The sequence below is a fragment of the Conger conger genome, chromosome 12, assembly GCF_963514075.1.
Source record: "Conger conger chromosome 12, fConCon1.1, whole genome shotgun sequence".
Classification (NCBI taxonomy): Eukaryota; Metazoa; Chordata; class Actinopteri; order Anguilliformes; family Congridae; genus Conger; species Conger conger.
Window position 1 is genome coordinate 37141961 of NC_083771.1, and position 18617 is coordinate 37160577.

At 39.9% G+C, this 18617-nt stretch overlaps 1 protein-coding gene across 2 annotated transcripts in view; it reads left to right on the forward strand.

The window, feature by feature from the left end:
* LOC133105687 (synaptic vesicle glycoprotein 2C-like) overlaps positions 1 to 12441 on the forward strand; it is a 52420-nt gene extending 39979 nt beyond the window's left edge. For both annotated transcript variants that reach the window (XM_061215968.1, XM_061215969.1), the window contains exons 8-13: positions 187 to 275; positions 5711 to 5875; positions 6676 to 6809; positions 8661 to 8864; positions 9238 to 9397; positions 9540 to 12441. In XM_061215968.1, coding sequence (XP_061071952.1) covers positions 187 to 275; positions 5711 to 5875; positions 6676 to 6809; positions 8661 to 8864; positions 9238 to 9397; positions 9540 to 9723 — 936 coding nt within the window. In that variant the 3' untranslated portion in view covers positions 9724 to 12441. The remainder of the gene's footprint in view (positions 1 to 186; positions 276 to 5710; positions 5876 to 6675; positions 6810 to 8660; positions 8865 to 9237; positions 9398 to 9539) is intronic.
* The last annotated feature ends 6176 nt before the right edge of the window (positions 12442 to 18617 follow it).

Below are 18617 nucleotides of genomic sequence, written 5' to 3' on the forward strand. Positions count from 1 at the left end.
ATTAAGAGTGTGGCTTCTACAAAAATCTGACCTGGGGGTATTTAAGGTTTATGAATAGAACAGTTTCAAGACTGTGTTCTTCAGAGAATCCCAATAACTCAATAACCTGGTTAAATAAGCACATGTAAATGAATGTTTATGATCATTTATACCCCATACATTAAAAATGTTTTTGTCTGTTTGCAGATCTGGTTAACATTCATGAGATGTTTCAACTATCCAGTTAAAGATAACACCATCAAGCTTGCTATTGTATGGTTTACATTATCTTTTGGGTAAGAACTAACGATAACGATAAATACATTATTTTGGTTCTTTATCATGATTATTCATATAATATGCAGTGAATATAATACCCCCTCCCCCCCCCCCCCTTTCCGATATCCCTATCCCTCTTGTCTAACCCCAAAAAAATAATAATAATAGAATTGCACTTACGATGACTGTATGTTTAGAACAGCACTTCATGTGTATTTTACTAGTGTTGCTTTAACTTGTGGAAGAACCTATGCACTTGTAAGTCAATTCTGATTAAAAGCGTCTGCCAAATGACTAAAATGTAAAATGTAAAATGAATGAGGCTATGCAGAGAACATTATAATTAATTTAGAAATATCAGAACATTACCATAGATGGGACCTTTTAGATTAATTTTACAATTCATTTATTTTATTTAATCTTTTATTTTTATAATGACAACTAGGATCACATTTTAATTCCAAGACGTGTAATCAATTGATTTCATTACTATGGCCAGTTGAAATTATATAACTGTATTCACTAAATTAGAGGATTGATATTGGGTTGATGGTAAATTGAGGCATTAAAATGTTAATAAACTGCTTAATTAAAACTGTGTTTAAATGGCATTATAGGATTTAATGCCTGGGGATACTGTGTGGTAAACGCATGCACACAGTCCTGAAATCAGTATCCTGAAAAACATTAGTGGAAAGTATCTCTCTGTGATAGCATCAGCATAGCCTGTCTGCTGGAAGTGGGTTATCATAACAGCAGGGGTGAAGTCCGCCATTTTCACCTGTCGTGACCGTGTCATCATGTGACATGGCTATACACAACACAGGCTACAGCTACCATGGTCATCTCATGCCTGGTAAGAAAGCATCACATAATGTTTAAAAAACAAACAATATGTACTGTCTCAAACCCTGAATTTTAGGATATTGTCTTCAATTGTGTATTACCTTCAGGGGTCCTACACAGAATCTATCCATATTCCTAAGATAAAAGCTTAAACACTATTGATGTAACGCATAGCACATAGCGTATCCAGTCTTATCTGGGGGAAAAGGGGCCAATGTGGATGTGACTGTTTTGCTTTATCCCACCACTAAAACACTTGATTCCACTTATCAATGTCTTGATAGCTAGTTAATTAGTTGAGCCATGTTGCACAGTGCTGGGCTAAAACAAAAAACCCTTTTCAGATAAGACTGGACTTCCCTGATGTTGAGGATTAGAGGAACAATGATTCCCCAGCTCTTGCTCAATCCCCCACTTCATGCAGAAGAAGAGGAATGCCATTGTTCTTTATGCTTAATAGACCAATGTATGATATTGTGAAATAATGTGTGTAGCAGGGAAAGATATTGCACATGCATGTTTGTGTGTTTTCCCATGGCACGACCTTGCATGGCCTGCGGGCTTACTTTCTTCCTCTTTGCTGAGGGTGGCCCTTTTTTCTCTTCCTGTTCTTTGCTTATGAATCCTGTATGACCGTTGGTGAATATGGAATTCATTGCATAATGTTTTTTTTTTTTTGACTTCAGTAAAAAATGAAACAATAAGGGACTAAAACTTCAAAAGATGGAACATCACAAAATGAGTGGCAAACCGCATTCAGTGAATGAGGCGTTCATGTTTATAAGTGTGTGCAAAAACAAAATGCAAATCTGTTTGAACAGATTATGCAGCAGGGAAAGGTGTTCTCAACCCAACTCAAATATCATGCCATATTTAGGCATTTTCAGATAAAAGCATGCAGGTGCAGATATTACAGAAACAGAATATAAATGTATCTACTCTCACCCTGTCCAGATGCAGGTCTTAGTAAACCTACCTTAGCAGCATCCCATATGTAATTCTGTAAATGTGAGACAGCTGGGACCTGTAATGTAACTTGACTATCTGGAACAGGGCCAGAATCGTCTCAGGTCTGTGCCTAATGGTATTGGCTGAACAGGATTGCTTTGAATTTATGCTACTTGTGTTATTGTAAATGTCTTTCTTCAAGGTGACTAAGACTATTATTTTTACAATTAAGCACTTGTAAAGAGTCAGTTGTAGTAGCAAGTCAGAAATAGTGTCCTCCCCTGACAGGATTTAGCATGCATGAGTGTAAAATGTGATTCAGATCTGAGAAAGTACGCGCAGAAGGCAGTGGGGTAGTGGTTCAATTTATGAACCTTCCCTTTTCTGTCCTCATCTACTTTGCTTGGCTTATTTCCAGCAGACGCCTGCAGTGCAATCTTTAGCAGAGTGGTGACATGGTGCTTAAGATCTGCCTCCATCCATGTAAATCCCCACTGAGCCACGAGGAATAACAGCAGGAGATAACCTTTGGGAGTGAGCATACGCGTCGGGGCCCTTCCCTCGTTTAGCCCTGCGCAGTGCGACCTCCGCACAGGTCTCAGCATTGACCCGCTACCTCTAACCACTCAACCCGGAAGCAGTTACACGCCAGCCCTGCCCCCCGAACACGCCCACCCCTGAGAGGCAGAACACAGTCCATTAAAGCACAAGCAGATGTCTAATTTGTGTATCCAGTGTAATTCCCTGGAATTAATTATGCTCTGGTGTCGGCCACCTGCGTTACTGTCCCTGGATGGCTGGACTGTTGTGATTAAATAAAACCTGAATCGAGGCTTTGGCCTCTGTTCGGTGTCCAATGCCCGCCTCTGCAATTCTACCACATGCTCCTGAGCAGCACGTAGGCCATCTCTTCATGAGCCCCTGTTAGTGATGCGTTGCATAGAGTCTTTCTGGCTTGAACAGCCTTCAGCTGCTTTCACATTTTAATCGTTCTTCGTCAAGTAAAACCTTGACATTTCAAGCATAATTTTAAATGTGCACAGATCCTGATTCTGTGCATTGAGCCTGTCGGACAAGTTCTCTGTCTGCTTGGCTCAATGCACAGAATTATGGATATTCTAAATCTGTACATCATAAGAGCATGTTTAACATATGCTATGAACCACTAAAACATATCATAGATGCATCGGCAAAAAATAGGGGACTGTGTTCAGCTGACAGGTCTGTTTAAAGGATGCTTCTGAGGTTTTCTTATGAGATATTTGAACAATAATACAAAAATATTACAGCTGTGTACATATGTATTGTACATTTACCTACATACATACATACATGTATTGTATGCTATATGTCATCTGACATCACGGTTATGTCAAAGTAAATTAAATGAGACAGAAGAAGCCCCCACTGTGGGAATTGACCAATCAGATATACCGGCATGCAATGATATGCTTATTTGTGGTTAAGGTAAAGCCTGACTTCAGAGTTCTCCCATGTGATCCATCTGTCCCCCTGACTATATTAATAACCCGGGGAGTGGCCACTCTCTCCGCCTGCCTGAACTGTGGAGACACTATCAGCCATCACACATCCTGTTTATCCCTGCTGTCTGTTGCTATGAGGACATGTGCATGGCCTGTAGCTCTGTGTTTTTATCTCAGGATCAAAAAGCCTCATGCCAATGAGACTGATCTCATTGTGTATGCCAGTGAGCTGTGGGTGGCTTTTTAAATGTATTAACTTTAACTGTAGCCAAAGGCACAGAACCGTTAAAGCATATAATTATGCAGAGTAGACATGCAGAGTCTTTTAGAGATTAAAAGCTATGAGTAGATTAATGTTATAAATTGTTATGGACAATAACACAGAAAATGTAATGAAGTCTTGAATGAAAACAAGTTTTTATCACCATTTTAGTGGCATGTGCATTGCTTTGCGTTGATCATTTTTTAATTATGGTCCCCCCTCACATTATTGATGTGAACCCATGCCTTACTTAGAGTTGCCTTATCTCTAGCAACAGTGCATAGCCACTACTCATTAAGTCAGCATTGAGTAATAAGTGCTCTCAAGGACAACCATTTTGGAAAAAGCACAAACTGGTTACTGGTTTCTTGGTGCCTGAAATTTTATTTGAATGATATTATGATTATTTCATTCAAATTTGACCTGTTTATATTTGACCTCAAAATGTAAGAATTTGGTAAATATCATGATACTTAGCATGCGGATCTTGTGTGGAGCGACCAGGGAGCAGGTGTCTGTCTGTGCCTCAGCTCGCATGGTTCTTCCTGTGGTTTCTCATGCTAATGGCTGATGGGTGCTGTGATTGTGTGGTGTGCTGCAGGTGTCTGTGGGGCTGAGTCGGTGTGCTCACTGCCCCTGAATTAGCAGTGCCCATCCACCCACTTGCCCGCCCACATCTTTGCCAAATGGTTCTGGCCTTGTGCCTGATCATTTGTCATATTTTTCATCTTTCAGTTACATGAATCACACAGTGATAGTGTGAATTGATGCATGGTTAAATTGGGCTTTCTCTATTCCATAATGTGAGGAATTAATACGTTTCCAGGTGGTAGTGAAAATAGCCATGAAGGAGCAACCATCTTCCTCTCTACCTCTAACCTGGCCACTTCACCTAATATCTGCAAGTCAACAGCCTGACTGTTGTTCTGGCCCACAAAGATAATGGTGGCTAGCCAACTAGCCATGAAATGGTAACAGCTACACGATTGAACGCGAACACAATTGGCACCACTACAATAACGTTACTGTGACTAATGTGACTAGCTAGTTTGCCAGCGTGGCTTCTGTTGTACTGCTGTAGCTGGTTAAATTCTGTGATTTTTGTTAATTTCAACAGTTCGCATAGACTGAGGGACTTTTTCTGTAGATCGAGGGATGTTTTCCTTCAACTGAGGGCCATTTTCCTTAAACCGAGGGCCGTTTACCATACAGGTCCATGAACTGACGGATGTTTACTGAGATGTGGGCTGAGGTCCATGAACTGACGGATGTTTTACTGAGATGTGGTCTGAGGTCCATGAACTGATGGACGTTTTACTGAGAGGCCGTCTGAGGTCCATCATACTTCAGAGAGTTAACAATTGTAGTTTCCCAAGTTTTTGCATGGGGTGGAGGTAGAGCTTTTAAAAGTACCATATCTTAATTATATTGATAGCTAGCAACTAGAAAATATCATGATTTATACTGACATCACTTAGGGATTTTCTAAATGGTTGTTAAGCCTCTTGTTACTTTTTTAGAGTTATTGCTGTTTTCTACAATGTAAGCTGCTTTGGATAGGCTCAAGTACTACATAGGAAATAATAATTAAATCATTATTCATTACTGTATCACAACTCAATGTAACATCATATTATATTTTACATTTTATTGTATATTACACATACAGTACAGCATGTGTTCAATGCATTATGTTGAGTGGACTGCTGTGCAAATTAACATAATGCATTGAACACATACTGTACTGTATTACCAAAACTTCTATGCATGTTTATGGATTATATCAGCCAGTATTGTTTTCATCATTGAGACTTAGTCCAGACTCAAGGTTATGCATCACAATGATACATGCTCGCCCACACCTGACTGTGAAATCATTTCCCCTTCCTGTTTTGTCATTGCGTGGATACAGGTTCTACGGTCTTTCAGTTTGGTTCCCTGACGTCATCAAGCACCTGCAGGCTGACGAGTATGCCTCCAGGGTTAAGTTGCACAGCAACGAGCGCATCGAGGACTTCACTTTCAACTTCACCCTGGAGAACCAGATCCACACCAACGGAGTGTTCATCAATGACAGGTGGGAAGAAACTAATAAATGCCCTCTCTGTTATCGCTTCTCAGCCCAGGAAATTAAAAACAATATTTATCTCCCTCACCCCTCTCCTCAGTTTCAGCCTTTCTGGTCCAAAAACATGATGGATTATGTTCAGCATTTAAGCTATTCTGCTTGAACATATACATTTTTTAATAATCATAGCAAATACAGGTATAGGTATTAGATGTACTGTATTTGACCCTTGCGTTTGGGAAACTATGTATGCATGTTATTTAGATTTATACCACGGTCTAGGTGAATACTCGATTCTAATTGGATGCTAGGTGGTGATTATTTTCGTATAATCTTCAACAATTGGCAGACAGTAGCGGTCAAGACCTAATCACCGTTCTAAATTCATACGCTGCCTGCAATTTGCTGCTACTTAAGGAGAGACCCAAAGCCATCAGTGATACGAGTTACAAGGTTTTTTATTGACCATGACTTTGTCATGCCAATAAAGCGACTTGCATTTAAAAATTGTGAAATGGTTTTGTGAAATACAGTAACGTTACATTGAGATATTAATATCCGTAAGCGCTCTAATGTTTTACTAGTTTGTTAGCTAACATTACTATGTGATATTTTGAAATGGTTGTTTGTAAACGCACAACTCTCAATTATCTATAATCTTTTCCTTTAGTGGCTAGCTATCGCCACCACAAAACAGAGAAGCTGAATTTTCACTAACCATAAGAGCTTCCACATGGTGTGTTGTTCACTGTCATGACCTTTGTACAAACTCTTCTGCGTCCGCGGCTTGCTTCTGTCTAACCGTACAGATTCATCCACATGAAGTTCAAGTCAGTTACCTTCATCAACTCCACCTTCCTGGACTGCAATTTTGATGATGTCACATCAGTGGGCTCCTTTTTCAGGAACTGCACATTCATCGAGGCCTTTTTCTTCAACACTGGTGAGTCCGTCAAGCTCCATGGAACCTATCCCTCTCTCCAGATATCTCATTATGCTTTAATGGCTTTGCTTTCCCTGGGTGTTCAATGTAGTGTGGGCTGCTGGGTGGCTTATTTGATATCCTTCAAGTGAGTTCACGCTCCACCCCCCACCCCCCCCCCCCTCCGCAATGATCCAAACTCTTTTCTTCTGAGCCTACCATTTGGAACAAAGGAGGAGTGTTGGCAGATGGTGTGAAAAGCTCCATGGGGGATTTGTTGCAGTTGATTTGAAGGCATGTATTGTCTCTGAACCACTTTGTAAAAATTAAGCCTAATTCCCAAAGTCTCATGTCAGAAGTGGTCCATACCCTGAAAGAATGTTGAGCTTAAAACAAACGCACAGAATAGAATCTGATATTTACATTACATTACATTTTATCTATAAAAGGTGAATGCCCAGGTCATAGAACTGCAGAACTTGGATAAGGTACAATTCCCATAGGATCGGTTATAAAATCACGAGTCTAGGACACAAGATACAGTAGATAGGCCAAGTCTTTAAGTAATATTTAGTATTTGGGCAATGTATAAGTAACAAGACAATAGTCTGCCATACACAGTGAAAAAGAGTTTTACTTTTTATATGGGTAGTTTAATTAGCACAAATTCACATACCTTATGGCAGGAGAGACACGAGTGCTAAGGGGATCATAGCCTCTATTTCTGCTCCCAACCTAATTAGCAACATCTGGAGAACCAGGGGCTGCATGCAGAGTTTCTGTTTCCTTTGATTGTGGAGATGTGGCAGCTATTTTCAGTTTGAATTCTGAATTCTCTGCTTCTCCAAATTACATGCATAAAAACAAACTAACGCGTGGACACAAGCTGCATTGAACACCCATCTATCTCCTCTACTTCTACAACCAGAAAAGTGCAAAAACGCTCCTAATTGCAGCATCAGTATGCAGAGCGCTCTCATCCAGTGGGCAGACATGCTAAGATAGATTGCCTCAAAGTTTCCCCCGGACCTCACTTCAATACGAGAATTAAACAGAGTGGGGAAAATCTTGAATGCGTTGATTGTATGGAGAAAGCAACATGCAGCAGGGAGGTGAGGAGTTGACAGAGGCTGGAGACGGACATGTTGCTGACGGTAGAGCAAACATAAGCATCTCTGGGTCTCTGGGGGTTGTCAGAGCGCTGACGTGGGCTCGGGCCCACAGCGTTGCATCCCGCTGCAGAAGAGAAAGCAGGAAGTGAGCCGCAGGTGCGTGGGGCTGGCAGAGCCTCCTGGGATACTGCCGCCTCAGGTCTGCGTCTCCACAGTTCCGGTGAGATGGAAGGAAAGGACGTAACAGCTTTTCCCAAAATACTTTTGCTCGTTTTCCCCTTCCCTGCACCGGGCCTTACCCCCCAGGCCTGCACTTCACCTGGTCCAGACCTGCCCAGCATTCCTGGCAGTGTAGACACACGGGGCATCATCCACCACGCCCCGGAGTGTGAGAGACTGCCGTTCAGGCCTAGAGCCCCAATGGAAGCCTCATGTCGGTTAATGGAATAAAAGGCTGAGGTGTGAAGAACACGCATCACTGGGCTGAATGTGCTGCACAAAGAAAAAGCAGATCAAAGCTAAAGCTGAAAACAGGAGAAAAGGTTTCCCATCAAAGAAAAAAGCAGTTATAGCGCGGCAGTACTGAATGCTGTGTGAAAACTCATAGCCCCTGTACAACCAGAAAAAAAGCTGTTTCTTAAATTTGGAAGCTCCAGATTTGGAGAAGAGGGTTTTGTGAAAAATAAATCTGCTGCGTCAAACATTAGCTTGTTTTTCTTTCCTAACCCAATGGCCCCTATGTCTTTCTTTTGTGCCACAGATATCGATGACTCCAAACTGATAGACACGCAGGTGATAAACAGTACCTTCCACCACAACAAGACGGGCTGTCAGATGACATTCGATGATGACTACAGTGCCTATTGGGTGTACTTTGTCAACTTCCTGGGGACACTGGCTGTCTTGCCAGGGAATATAGTTTCCGCATTGCTCATGGATAAAATAGGGCGTCTAACAATGTTGGGTAAGGCAGCCTTTGCTCTGTATTAAGCAGAGAATAATTCTGAATTTCCTGTATAGTGCAATGGATGCAATCAACTTTCCTGTTAAATGCAAAGGATTTTCTTTCTTCATAAGCACAAAAATGAACATAAAATATTGAACAAATATTAAAGCCTGAATATTATTTAAAATATTTATGAGTGGGCTACTGTAATTGTGCCTAGGAAATAGACCTCCCACACACACACTAACAGACACACAAGAAGGAAGGGTATGCTTTATCTCTTGTGAATGAAGAGGTACTTTAAAGTTTTGAAAGCCTCCAGAAAAGCGGCACAGCTGAAAGGAGCCACTGCAGTCATTGATTAGTGTGAATGGTGTCTGTCCGTCTCTAGGTGGCTCCATGGTGTTGTCGGGGATAAGCTGCTTCTTCCTGTGGTTTGGGACCAGTGAGGCCATGATGATAGGCATGCTCTGTCTGTACAACGGGCTGAGCATCTCTGCCTGGAACTCCCTGGACGTGGTCACTGTGGAGCTCTACCCCACAGACAGGAGGTAGGGCTGCACACCACTCAACACGCTCAGCACAGTTACTGCATGTGTGTGGAGTGTCACATGCCATGTCCCTTGGTTTTCCCAGAGACATATTTAACTCTCTCTCTCTCTCTCTCTCTCTCTCTCTCCCTCCCTCCTCCAGGGGGACAGGCTTTGGATTCTGTAACTCAATGTGTAAGCTGGCCGCGGTGCTGGGGAATCTGATTTTCGGCTCTCTGGTGGGCATCACGAAAGCCGTGCCCATCCTGCTAGCCTCCACGGTCCTGGTGTGCGGGGGGCTGGTGGGCCTTCGGCTACCAGACACCAGATCCAACGTCCTGATGTAACCCTCCCTGGGGCTCAGGGTGCAGAAGGCTCAGACCATTCTCATGTGTGCCAATTCTACTTCACCATACGGACCGCAAAGCCATTCAGTCTAGCTATAAGTGAATCAGGCCAAGACAAAGCGACAGTGGAATTTTGAGTCATAATTACTGCAATGGTCCAGTAGTGTGTCAGATATCAGTCACTGGTGGTAAAATGACTGAATCCAATTCATATAATAATCTTCTCCCATCAGAGATGGCCAGCTGTTAAAAATGCATGCTAATAAGGCAGCTTGCTTCTGTAGCGAGCAGAACGAGACATCTCGTGGTTCGATCTGACTGCAGTATGTTTGGTATCAGATCAAATTGAAAGCATTGTGTTATTGCGATTAGACAGAATGATAATAATTCCCATGACTGTTCTCGACCATTTGTTTGGAAAGCAAACGTTATTTGCTGCATAGTGCTGTTACATTTACACTACTATTTAATGTAGTTTGTTTAAAAGCGTGGATTTCTGAGCCTTCTGCACCCATCCCAGATCTGAGAATATAAAGGCCATAGAAAAATATGAATAGTAATAATTGTTGTTGTGCAAGTGACTTTATTGGCAATCATATTTCTTTAAAAAAGCTATGAGTTTACATTTTCTGCTTTTCAACCAAAATAAATCAGAAACACATGTTAAAAGTAGTATATTATAGTTCTTTTAGGCAAATGTAATATATCCGAGCTCAACATTAAGTGCTTTTGATTTGAGTTATGTTACTTTTGATTTGGTATTTCTGTGTGAGGATTTTGCACCATACAATTGCCTTTCAGATTTGCTTGTGACACTATCTGCCATACTGCTTTTCAAGTGTGCATCCTTTAAAAATAATACTCAACGGCCTTTTTGAATGTTGTGCCTCTCCTGATCTTCTGTCCAGCATATTGTTATTGGAAGTGACGCTCCATCTTAGTCTGTCTTGGTTGTCCTGTCCTGTTTTCCCATCATTCGTTCTCAGCCTATGCTTCATTATTATTGGCGAAGTGTGCATGTGTGTACAGTCAGCTTGGTTTGGGACCTGAAGTGAGTGAAAGCTGACAGACGGTGTGCCGTTTTAAATGTAGCAGGTCAGATGAAGACATCATGCCACGTGCGTAACACCGTAAGTTGGTTAAATGACAGCTCTTGGTTTAAGCAATACCAAAAAAGACTGTTTATTAGTGCTTTACGCAGTTGCATTTGAGGAAATATTGATAGCCTACATATAGAAGTTAGCTAAACATCAGTAGCTACATCTAGTTCGTTCATTTTGAAACCGGAACTTTAATTTTGAAGCAGAACATTTTTGTACAGCAAATATTTATTTAATGACAATGTATTCTGTACATTACAAATTGTTTAATGCACTGCACCCATGCCTTCTCTGCTCATTAACTCAAGAGAGTGCATTTTAATCTCAAAATGGTGAGCGAATATCACAATTCATTTGAACTCTCTCAGTCAGCTGGGTATGTGTGCTGTTGCCTTGTAATTCAAATTCTTCAGTGTTCCCATTTGTAGTTTTTACCTCTGTCTCAGTATTGCCTTTATGTAGCTGATTTCTACATGATGTTCATTGCACCTCTGTCCACCAGGATGTTTGTAGTTTCTTGTTTAATGTTACTGTAAGCCCTCTGTTGTGAATAGGCCTGCTATCTGTTTTTTTAGTTTGTCAGCACTTTTGTAAAGACACACAGCAAGCGGTAAACATATGTATAAATGTTAATATTTTGGACATTAAAACCATATAGTTTGCTGTTTTTTAGTTGTTTGATGATATATGTAAATCTTCCACAAACCTATGTTGTTCAAAAGTAAGTTGATAGTCAGAGCTCTTGATTTGCCAATGAAAAAAGCCATTTATTTTGGGCCTGATTAAAGTCAACCCTGAATACTGCTATCTCCTCAGTGATATGGGGCTGATTAAATACATATCATTTAGTGAACTACAAAGATTATAGCAGTACTTTTGTTTTAGTGTTTTGGGTTGTGTACCCATATATGGCCGGTCAACTGAACTGTGGCAGTATAACTTGCCTTTCTCATTGTACTGGGGAAAGAATGTCAATTTACATTTGTGTGTATGTGTGCGTGTGTGTGTTTGCACATGTGTGTAAATACTGTATATATTATTAGATGTTGATTTTCATTTAGTTCATGTACCCTTAGATTTACTGCTGTGTTTTTTGGCTGACTGGTGGGCTTGTGACAGCTTACACAGCTCTAGTGTCGACCGTGTTCCCTCCATAATCACTACTCTCTGTGTCAAAGAAAAACGCAAGAAGACATCCTCTGCTATTTATGTGGGATTAAAAGCAAACTTGCATGTATGTACTGAAGTCTTTGGGTTTGTGTTCAACTTTGTGTTCTCCAGTTCTTCTGGCAGAAGAATGGAAAAGAAACATTGATTTTGGAAAGAAAAAACGTGAATGTATCATTCTTGTAAGCTCCTTAGTGTGAGGTGTGTTGGTGAGGTTTGTTTTCCGGACTTGAGTTTCCAGTCATTGTGCAAGGGCATGCCAATTGTCAGAATGCTGTGTGGGCAACACAGTCCTGTACTTTATGTGAAGGTGTGCAAAAAGAGTATAGCTGCTGAATAACTGTCCGTGACATTTTCAAGAGAGAAAGTGATAGGTGTGCTATAAAATGTATAGATGTGGATGCTGTGGAGCTCCACATGTATTGAATAAAGTTATGTTCTCTATACATAAGCGTGTCATTTATCTATTGTATGTATTCTGCTACATCAAACCAATTTTTGCGATTAAAAGTTTACACACATGCATGTTAAGCTTTGAAACATCTTTCAGGGTAATTTACAATACGCAGCTATGGCTATGAATTCCAACAGGTAATTGCAAGGCATATGTAATTAATGCATGTAAATTTTCAACTTTACCTCACCAATATCACCATCTTGTGGTGGATTATATTAAGTTAATTTCATTGTACTTCCCAATTGTTCTGAACGTCTTGACAAATCACATTGCTGGAGGTTCTATAGTGCAATTGAATGCTTCATTGTTTTAATATGAAATGTGTGACTTGCTCCTGCATATAACTGATTAATGAAATTTATTTTCTTTTCAGTTTTGGATAAATATTTACAATGTAAAACATTAATTATGAATATCACAAGGTATGTCAATTATTACATTAAAATGTATTTGTTCACTTAAACTCATCATTTCATTTCCTGTAAGAGTGATTTGAATACGTGATTTGTTTTAAATAATATGTAATATGTACTATGTACTTATCCACATGAATTTTTCCCATTTGACAGTATAAAGAAAAGCCATAGAATGTGTGGCACTGTTTGATTACAGTTTCTAAATAGAGGCTCTCTTTCACTATGAATTAAAGGAGTAATATGGTACTTGACAACTTGCCAGTTGTCTTTAGGCGACAACAAAACAAATGTGCTTAATATATATTTTTTTATTCAGTCATTTGAATGTATTTTAAAACTTATTTTTCTAAGCCTAAATTTCCCACTATAAAAGTCCACCCAAACTGTCTGGGCATGGTCAGCTAGCAAAATGAATATAACCAGAAATAGTTGAATAGTCTTCTTGCCTGGAGGCCTGTGGCACAAACTATGGGTCACAAGTTATAGGGGAGGGATATGGGGAGTGGTTATCCCCGTGTGATGCACTACAAGGAGAACACTCTCAGCCGGTTGAAAATAGGTCAATACATTTAAAAAGCATACTTTTTTTAAAGAACACACATATTTAATACTTTCATCATGTTTCTTCAATGCCCTCTTGTGCAAATTGCATATAAAAACCTAAAAGGTGTGATTAACCACCAACATGTTACTCCTTTAAGGCCAACAATCCCTGTGCATCACATGGTGGCATTGCCAAGCATTATATTTCAGTATTACATATGAATAAATCAGTAAAAATGAATGTTCTCACTGGAACAACATTTGGATGATGATTATGGGATATAGGAACACATTTGACAAAGATGTACTGGTACAGGAAGTACATTTAGTTTCACCATATACAGAGCAGTGACCAATCAATGGCTTGGCTCACCAGCAGCCCCCAGGAGGGGCACACATTTAAAATTACGGAAATTATATTTATTCATGAATGCTGTTGTTAAATTATTTCTGTTCTCTCATCAATTTTTCATAGTGAGGGAAGTATGTTTCCCCTTGTGCGACAGCATCTGAGATCAGCAGCATCTTTATACAGAGTTCTGGTGCTCACTCGTTTCCCATCCTCCTGCATCTTTTATCTGTCCCTCTGTCCCTTCCTCTCCTCCTCCAGCAGACGTCTTGCTGGCCCCTTCCTCTCTGATCCCCCGCAGTGCTGGTGGGACCTGTCTGTGATGATGATCACAGCTGACACAGTGTCTGTGTGGACGGCAGGTGTGGGGCCCTTCTGTCAGCTGCCATGGCGACCCTCTACTCATTAACCCAACTCCAGCTTTGATCCTGACAGGAACACGGGCCCCTTGGCGATTTCCACAGCACCTGCAGGGTTTGACAGTGGCACCAAATTCAAATGGCTTTTTATCACCACTATTCCTTATATCACTATTACTATTACTACTACTACTACTACTACTACTACTACTAATAATAATAATAATAATAATAATAATAATAATAATATTAATATTAATAATAATAATAATAATAATAATAATAATAATAATAATAATAATAATAATAATAGGGGCGGCACGGATGGTGCAGTGGGTAGCACTGCCGCCTCACAGCAAGGAGGTCCTGGGTTCGAATCCCCGTCGGCCGGGGGCTCTCTGTGTGGAGTTTGCATGATCTCCCCGTGTCTGCGTGGGTTTCCTCCGGGTACTCCGGTTTCCTCCCACAGTCCAAAGACATGCACGTTAGGCTGATTGGAGAGTCTAAATTGCCCGTAGGTATGAGTGTGTGAGTGTGTGAGTGAATGGTGTGTGTGCCCTGAGATAGACTGGCGACCTGTCCAGGGTGTATTCCTGCCTTTTGCCCAATGTATGCTGGGATAGGCTCCAGCCCCCCTGCGACCCTGATCAGGATAAGCGGGTTCAGATAATGGATGGATGGATGGATAATAATAATAATAATAATAATAGTAATGTTATAGCTAACCACACAAATGTACCATAGTTTCATAGTGGATTAAATTACTAAAAATAAAGACAATTTAGGCAAAAGGGCCAAATATTTCTGCTCAGCCACTGTTCATGGATGGGTGACAAATCTGGACTGAATATGCTGACTGTGGCCAACATACACCGGGCTGAAGAGCTGCCCAGGGAATGGAGGGTTTCAGTCTGAGAGCGTCTGATTGCGCACAAGTGACCTCTACTGGTCAACTGGGCACCTGCAAGTCCACCTGTTAAAGAGCAAGTGGTAAGTTCCATTCAAAACGCGATATCCATTTCTGGTGTAAAATGATGAAAATGGAAAAAAATCTATAATTTATTGAACTTTTAAAAATAATATGACGTTTTTTTTTGTTTTTTTTTAATCTGAAAAACCTTTTTTTTGTATGCTATAAATCCACACATGCGATGTCACGTGTCAAAATTGTTCATCCATCAATCGTAGATGTTTTGACACAGTTGCATTTTGCCTCAGCTGTCAATGGAAAAATACCTGCTTTGACATTACAGATTTAGTTGTGGTCAGCAGTGCAACCTAACATTCCATCCCATAGGGAGCACAGCAGCAGTTTCTGCCTTGTGCACTTACTCTTCAAGCTGCATGTGAGCTGCCTATGCATGTGAGTGGGGCTGAACTGCGGGGCTGAAAAGCTTGTGTTTTTGAGGAGACCACATGCTTGTCTTCACTCTCCAGAATCAGTTGGCTGCACAGTGAGCTCTAATATTCATGCAGGTTATGGTTGGGGCTTCCAAATAGGGGATAAAAGTGGGGAAGGTATTATAAGAAAACCTTTGCTGTATTACTTACATTCTTACATTAATCTCAGGGATGTAATTCATCGAATATAGTCGTTTGTGTTAAAAAGGACTTTTCACAATATCTTCAACATCAACACCAAGGTGGGTAGAATAGGCCTACACAAAAACTATTTTTTTTTAAATGAGAGAGATTGAAACACAATAATTGTTCTGAGGAGCAAAGGAACTCAAGACTCCACAAATCCAAAATCAGTAGTTTCTTAGATAAATAAAAATCCAACATATACAGTAAACAGCATTTAATTTGGTCATTTTGGCATTGAGCTTTTTAGAAAAACATCTGCAAATCAAGATTGAGTCCATATCAGGTGATGGAGGCCAGGCTATCCATTGAAATCTATTAATAAAATGATTAATCTTCTTGAATTATCTGACAAATCCCATTCGTCTCCAATTGCTTGTGTCTGGACCAAAATAATCAAATGTGTATAAACTTTATATAAATTTGGCCATAGATTTTGGTTTTCTGCATTAGTGTGTCAGTAGAAAATAAATGACAGATTCCCAAACAATTCAATGTTACGGACTTTTGTATTTTGTTAAATATACAAAGCTGAGTGCACAATACTTTGAAAGTAATTCATTTTGACAGTACAAGTGGTTAGCCCTCCCTTCCCATCTCCCCTTTTTACTTAAATAGGCTCAGCCAATCAGTTGCACCTGGGTTTCAATTAAACCAATGATGGTTTCAATTAATTTAATTAACCAATTACATGAATTAACAAACACTGGTGGCTGGTAAAGGGCTACTCCTTCATACCTCTTTTCAGATAAAGAAGCTTGATCAAGACTGTCTGGGGATTACCTGGAGGACCAGAAGCTGCCAAAGAACTGTGGCATGTCTTTCTATAAAATAAGTTTGGAACAACCTACCAGCTGATTTTCTAATAAAACTGCAGGTAGTGTACCCAAGAGAACTGATGCAGTTTTAACAGTGAAGGGTGGTTACAACATTTTGGGAATGTTTCCCCCATATTTATGTAGATATGTGTAGAGGACATTACAGTTCTATTTTTCTGACTGTCCCCAAAGCTAGAACAGAGATGGGCAGGAAAGCCTTCATGATCTCTGCCCCCTCCACTTGGACAATCTGATTCCTCTCAAAGAGTTCAAGGCAGTAGTTAGCGCTATAGAAACAAATTAAATTGGTAAATGTCAGCTTTGAATAAGCTGTTATCTAGCTTTTGACTGCACTTATTTATGTTTCTGATTTTCCTTGGCACTCTGCCCCACTTTCAATCATGCTCTCTCATACTTGTTTTGGTTATATGATTTTATGTTTTAATTATGGTTTTATGTCTTTAACCTCATGTGCTGCTGCCTTCTTTGTCAGGTCTCCTTTGGAAAATAGATTTTTGACTAACCTGCTGAAATAATACTTTCAATAAAATAAAGTAAGAAACAAGTAAAAGTAAACAGTTAAACATTTTTATTAAATGCAGTTTTTAACTGTTTACTGTTCCTTATAGTACATTTTCTAATTAATTTCAATACACTTCATTATTTTTGAAAGCATCTTTGCTTTTGCATAGTACTGTACATGGTTAAAATAATAAGTGGAAATAATGATCCTTTAAGTTTTTATCGAAGCCATGGTTACTTCAGTTTCTGTTGACATTTCTCAGCACCTTGCATTGGTGTGGAATGTGTGTTTCCCAGCTGACAGTCATGAATGGACAACACAGCGTGTGTTCAACACTCTCCTCACTGAGGTGTATAAATCCTCAGGTCTTACATATGACACAGAGACACTCTTTGAGCACTTCAATCACATCTTCATATTTATTAATGTATTTATTTATGCATTAACCCACAGTCAGTATCATTACCCTGCATGACAGCCACTAAAGAATTATGGGCCATTAATGTTTTTATGTTTTTCATTGATGGTTTTGACAGTTTTTATGGTTTTGCATAAATAATCATGGGCATTAAAAGTTTTACCACAGATACATTTGCAACCCTTTTAGGAGTTACAGTCTCAACATTTTCAAAGTCAATCCTTTATAAGCAGCACAGCTATGAGGGCCCTGACTTCAGCCCTTCCCTGATCTCTGTTTGGCAGTGCCCCATCAGTCAGTACTTCATGTAGGAGTTGCTGAAATATGCTATATTCCCAATATACTATATCAGTTGAATGCAAAATATATTTTAAAATATATAATACAAATCTGTGTATGTGCATGTCAAGCAACTAACATACTATGAGCAATAGCTTTTACCTTTGTCATTCATTTATGTCTGGACCCTACACTAATCATATCTGCTGTTGCCCATATTTAATCTATTTTCATTCATTATGATGTTATTTTGTGATAAAATCCTGGCATGCTTAGCATTATTTTGCATGTCTGAAGCACACAATACCATACCCTATTCCACAATTTAAAGAAAATAAAAATATATTGACGACTAATATTACGTTGTCATTATCACCACCCCTACTGAATGTGTGATTGTGTCTCCAGGCTGTTATTTGCCTACACTTCATAAAGCAGAGAATCTCTCCTAAGTCAGATGTCACATTCCCCTCTGGTCCAAACGAGCTTGTTTAAGGTCTGTATATTCCACAGAATGAAAGTCACACAAAAATTGCTGAGATTTTAAAAATAATAATTAAAAATGTCAAAGATAGGAAAAAGCCAAGCTGCTCTGCAAGCATATAGAAAAACCAGACTCCAAAAGAAAATAAAATGTTGCTGTATTTTCCCCCCTTGGGAGTGTGTGCTGTAAAAGTCATGTGCGGTTTTGCTGAGTGAGCCTTTCGGCTCTCTCTACACAGATGGATAGTGCTCAAAGTAAATGTAATGCCATTGCATTTCTGTGGCTATAGTCCCCTGTGTACTGGCCTGTGGGTCTTGATGCAGGGTAGGCAATTAGACCGCTGCCCCCTTGGCGTACAAGCCTGTGTCCATCACATGCTAGGCGGGGTTATGCGTCT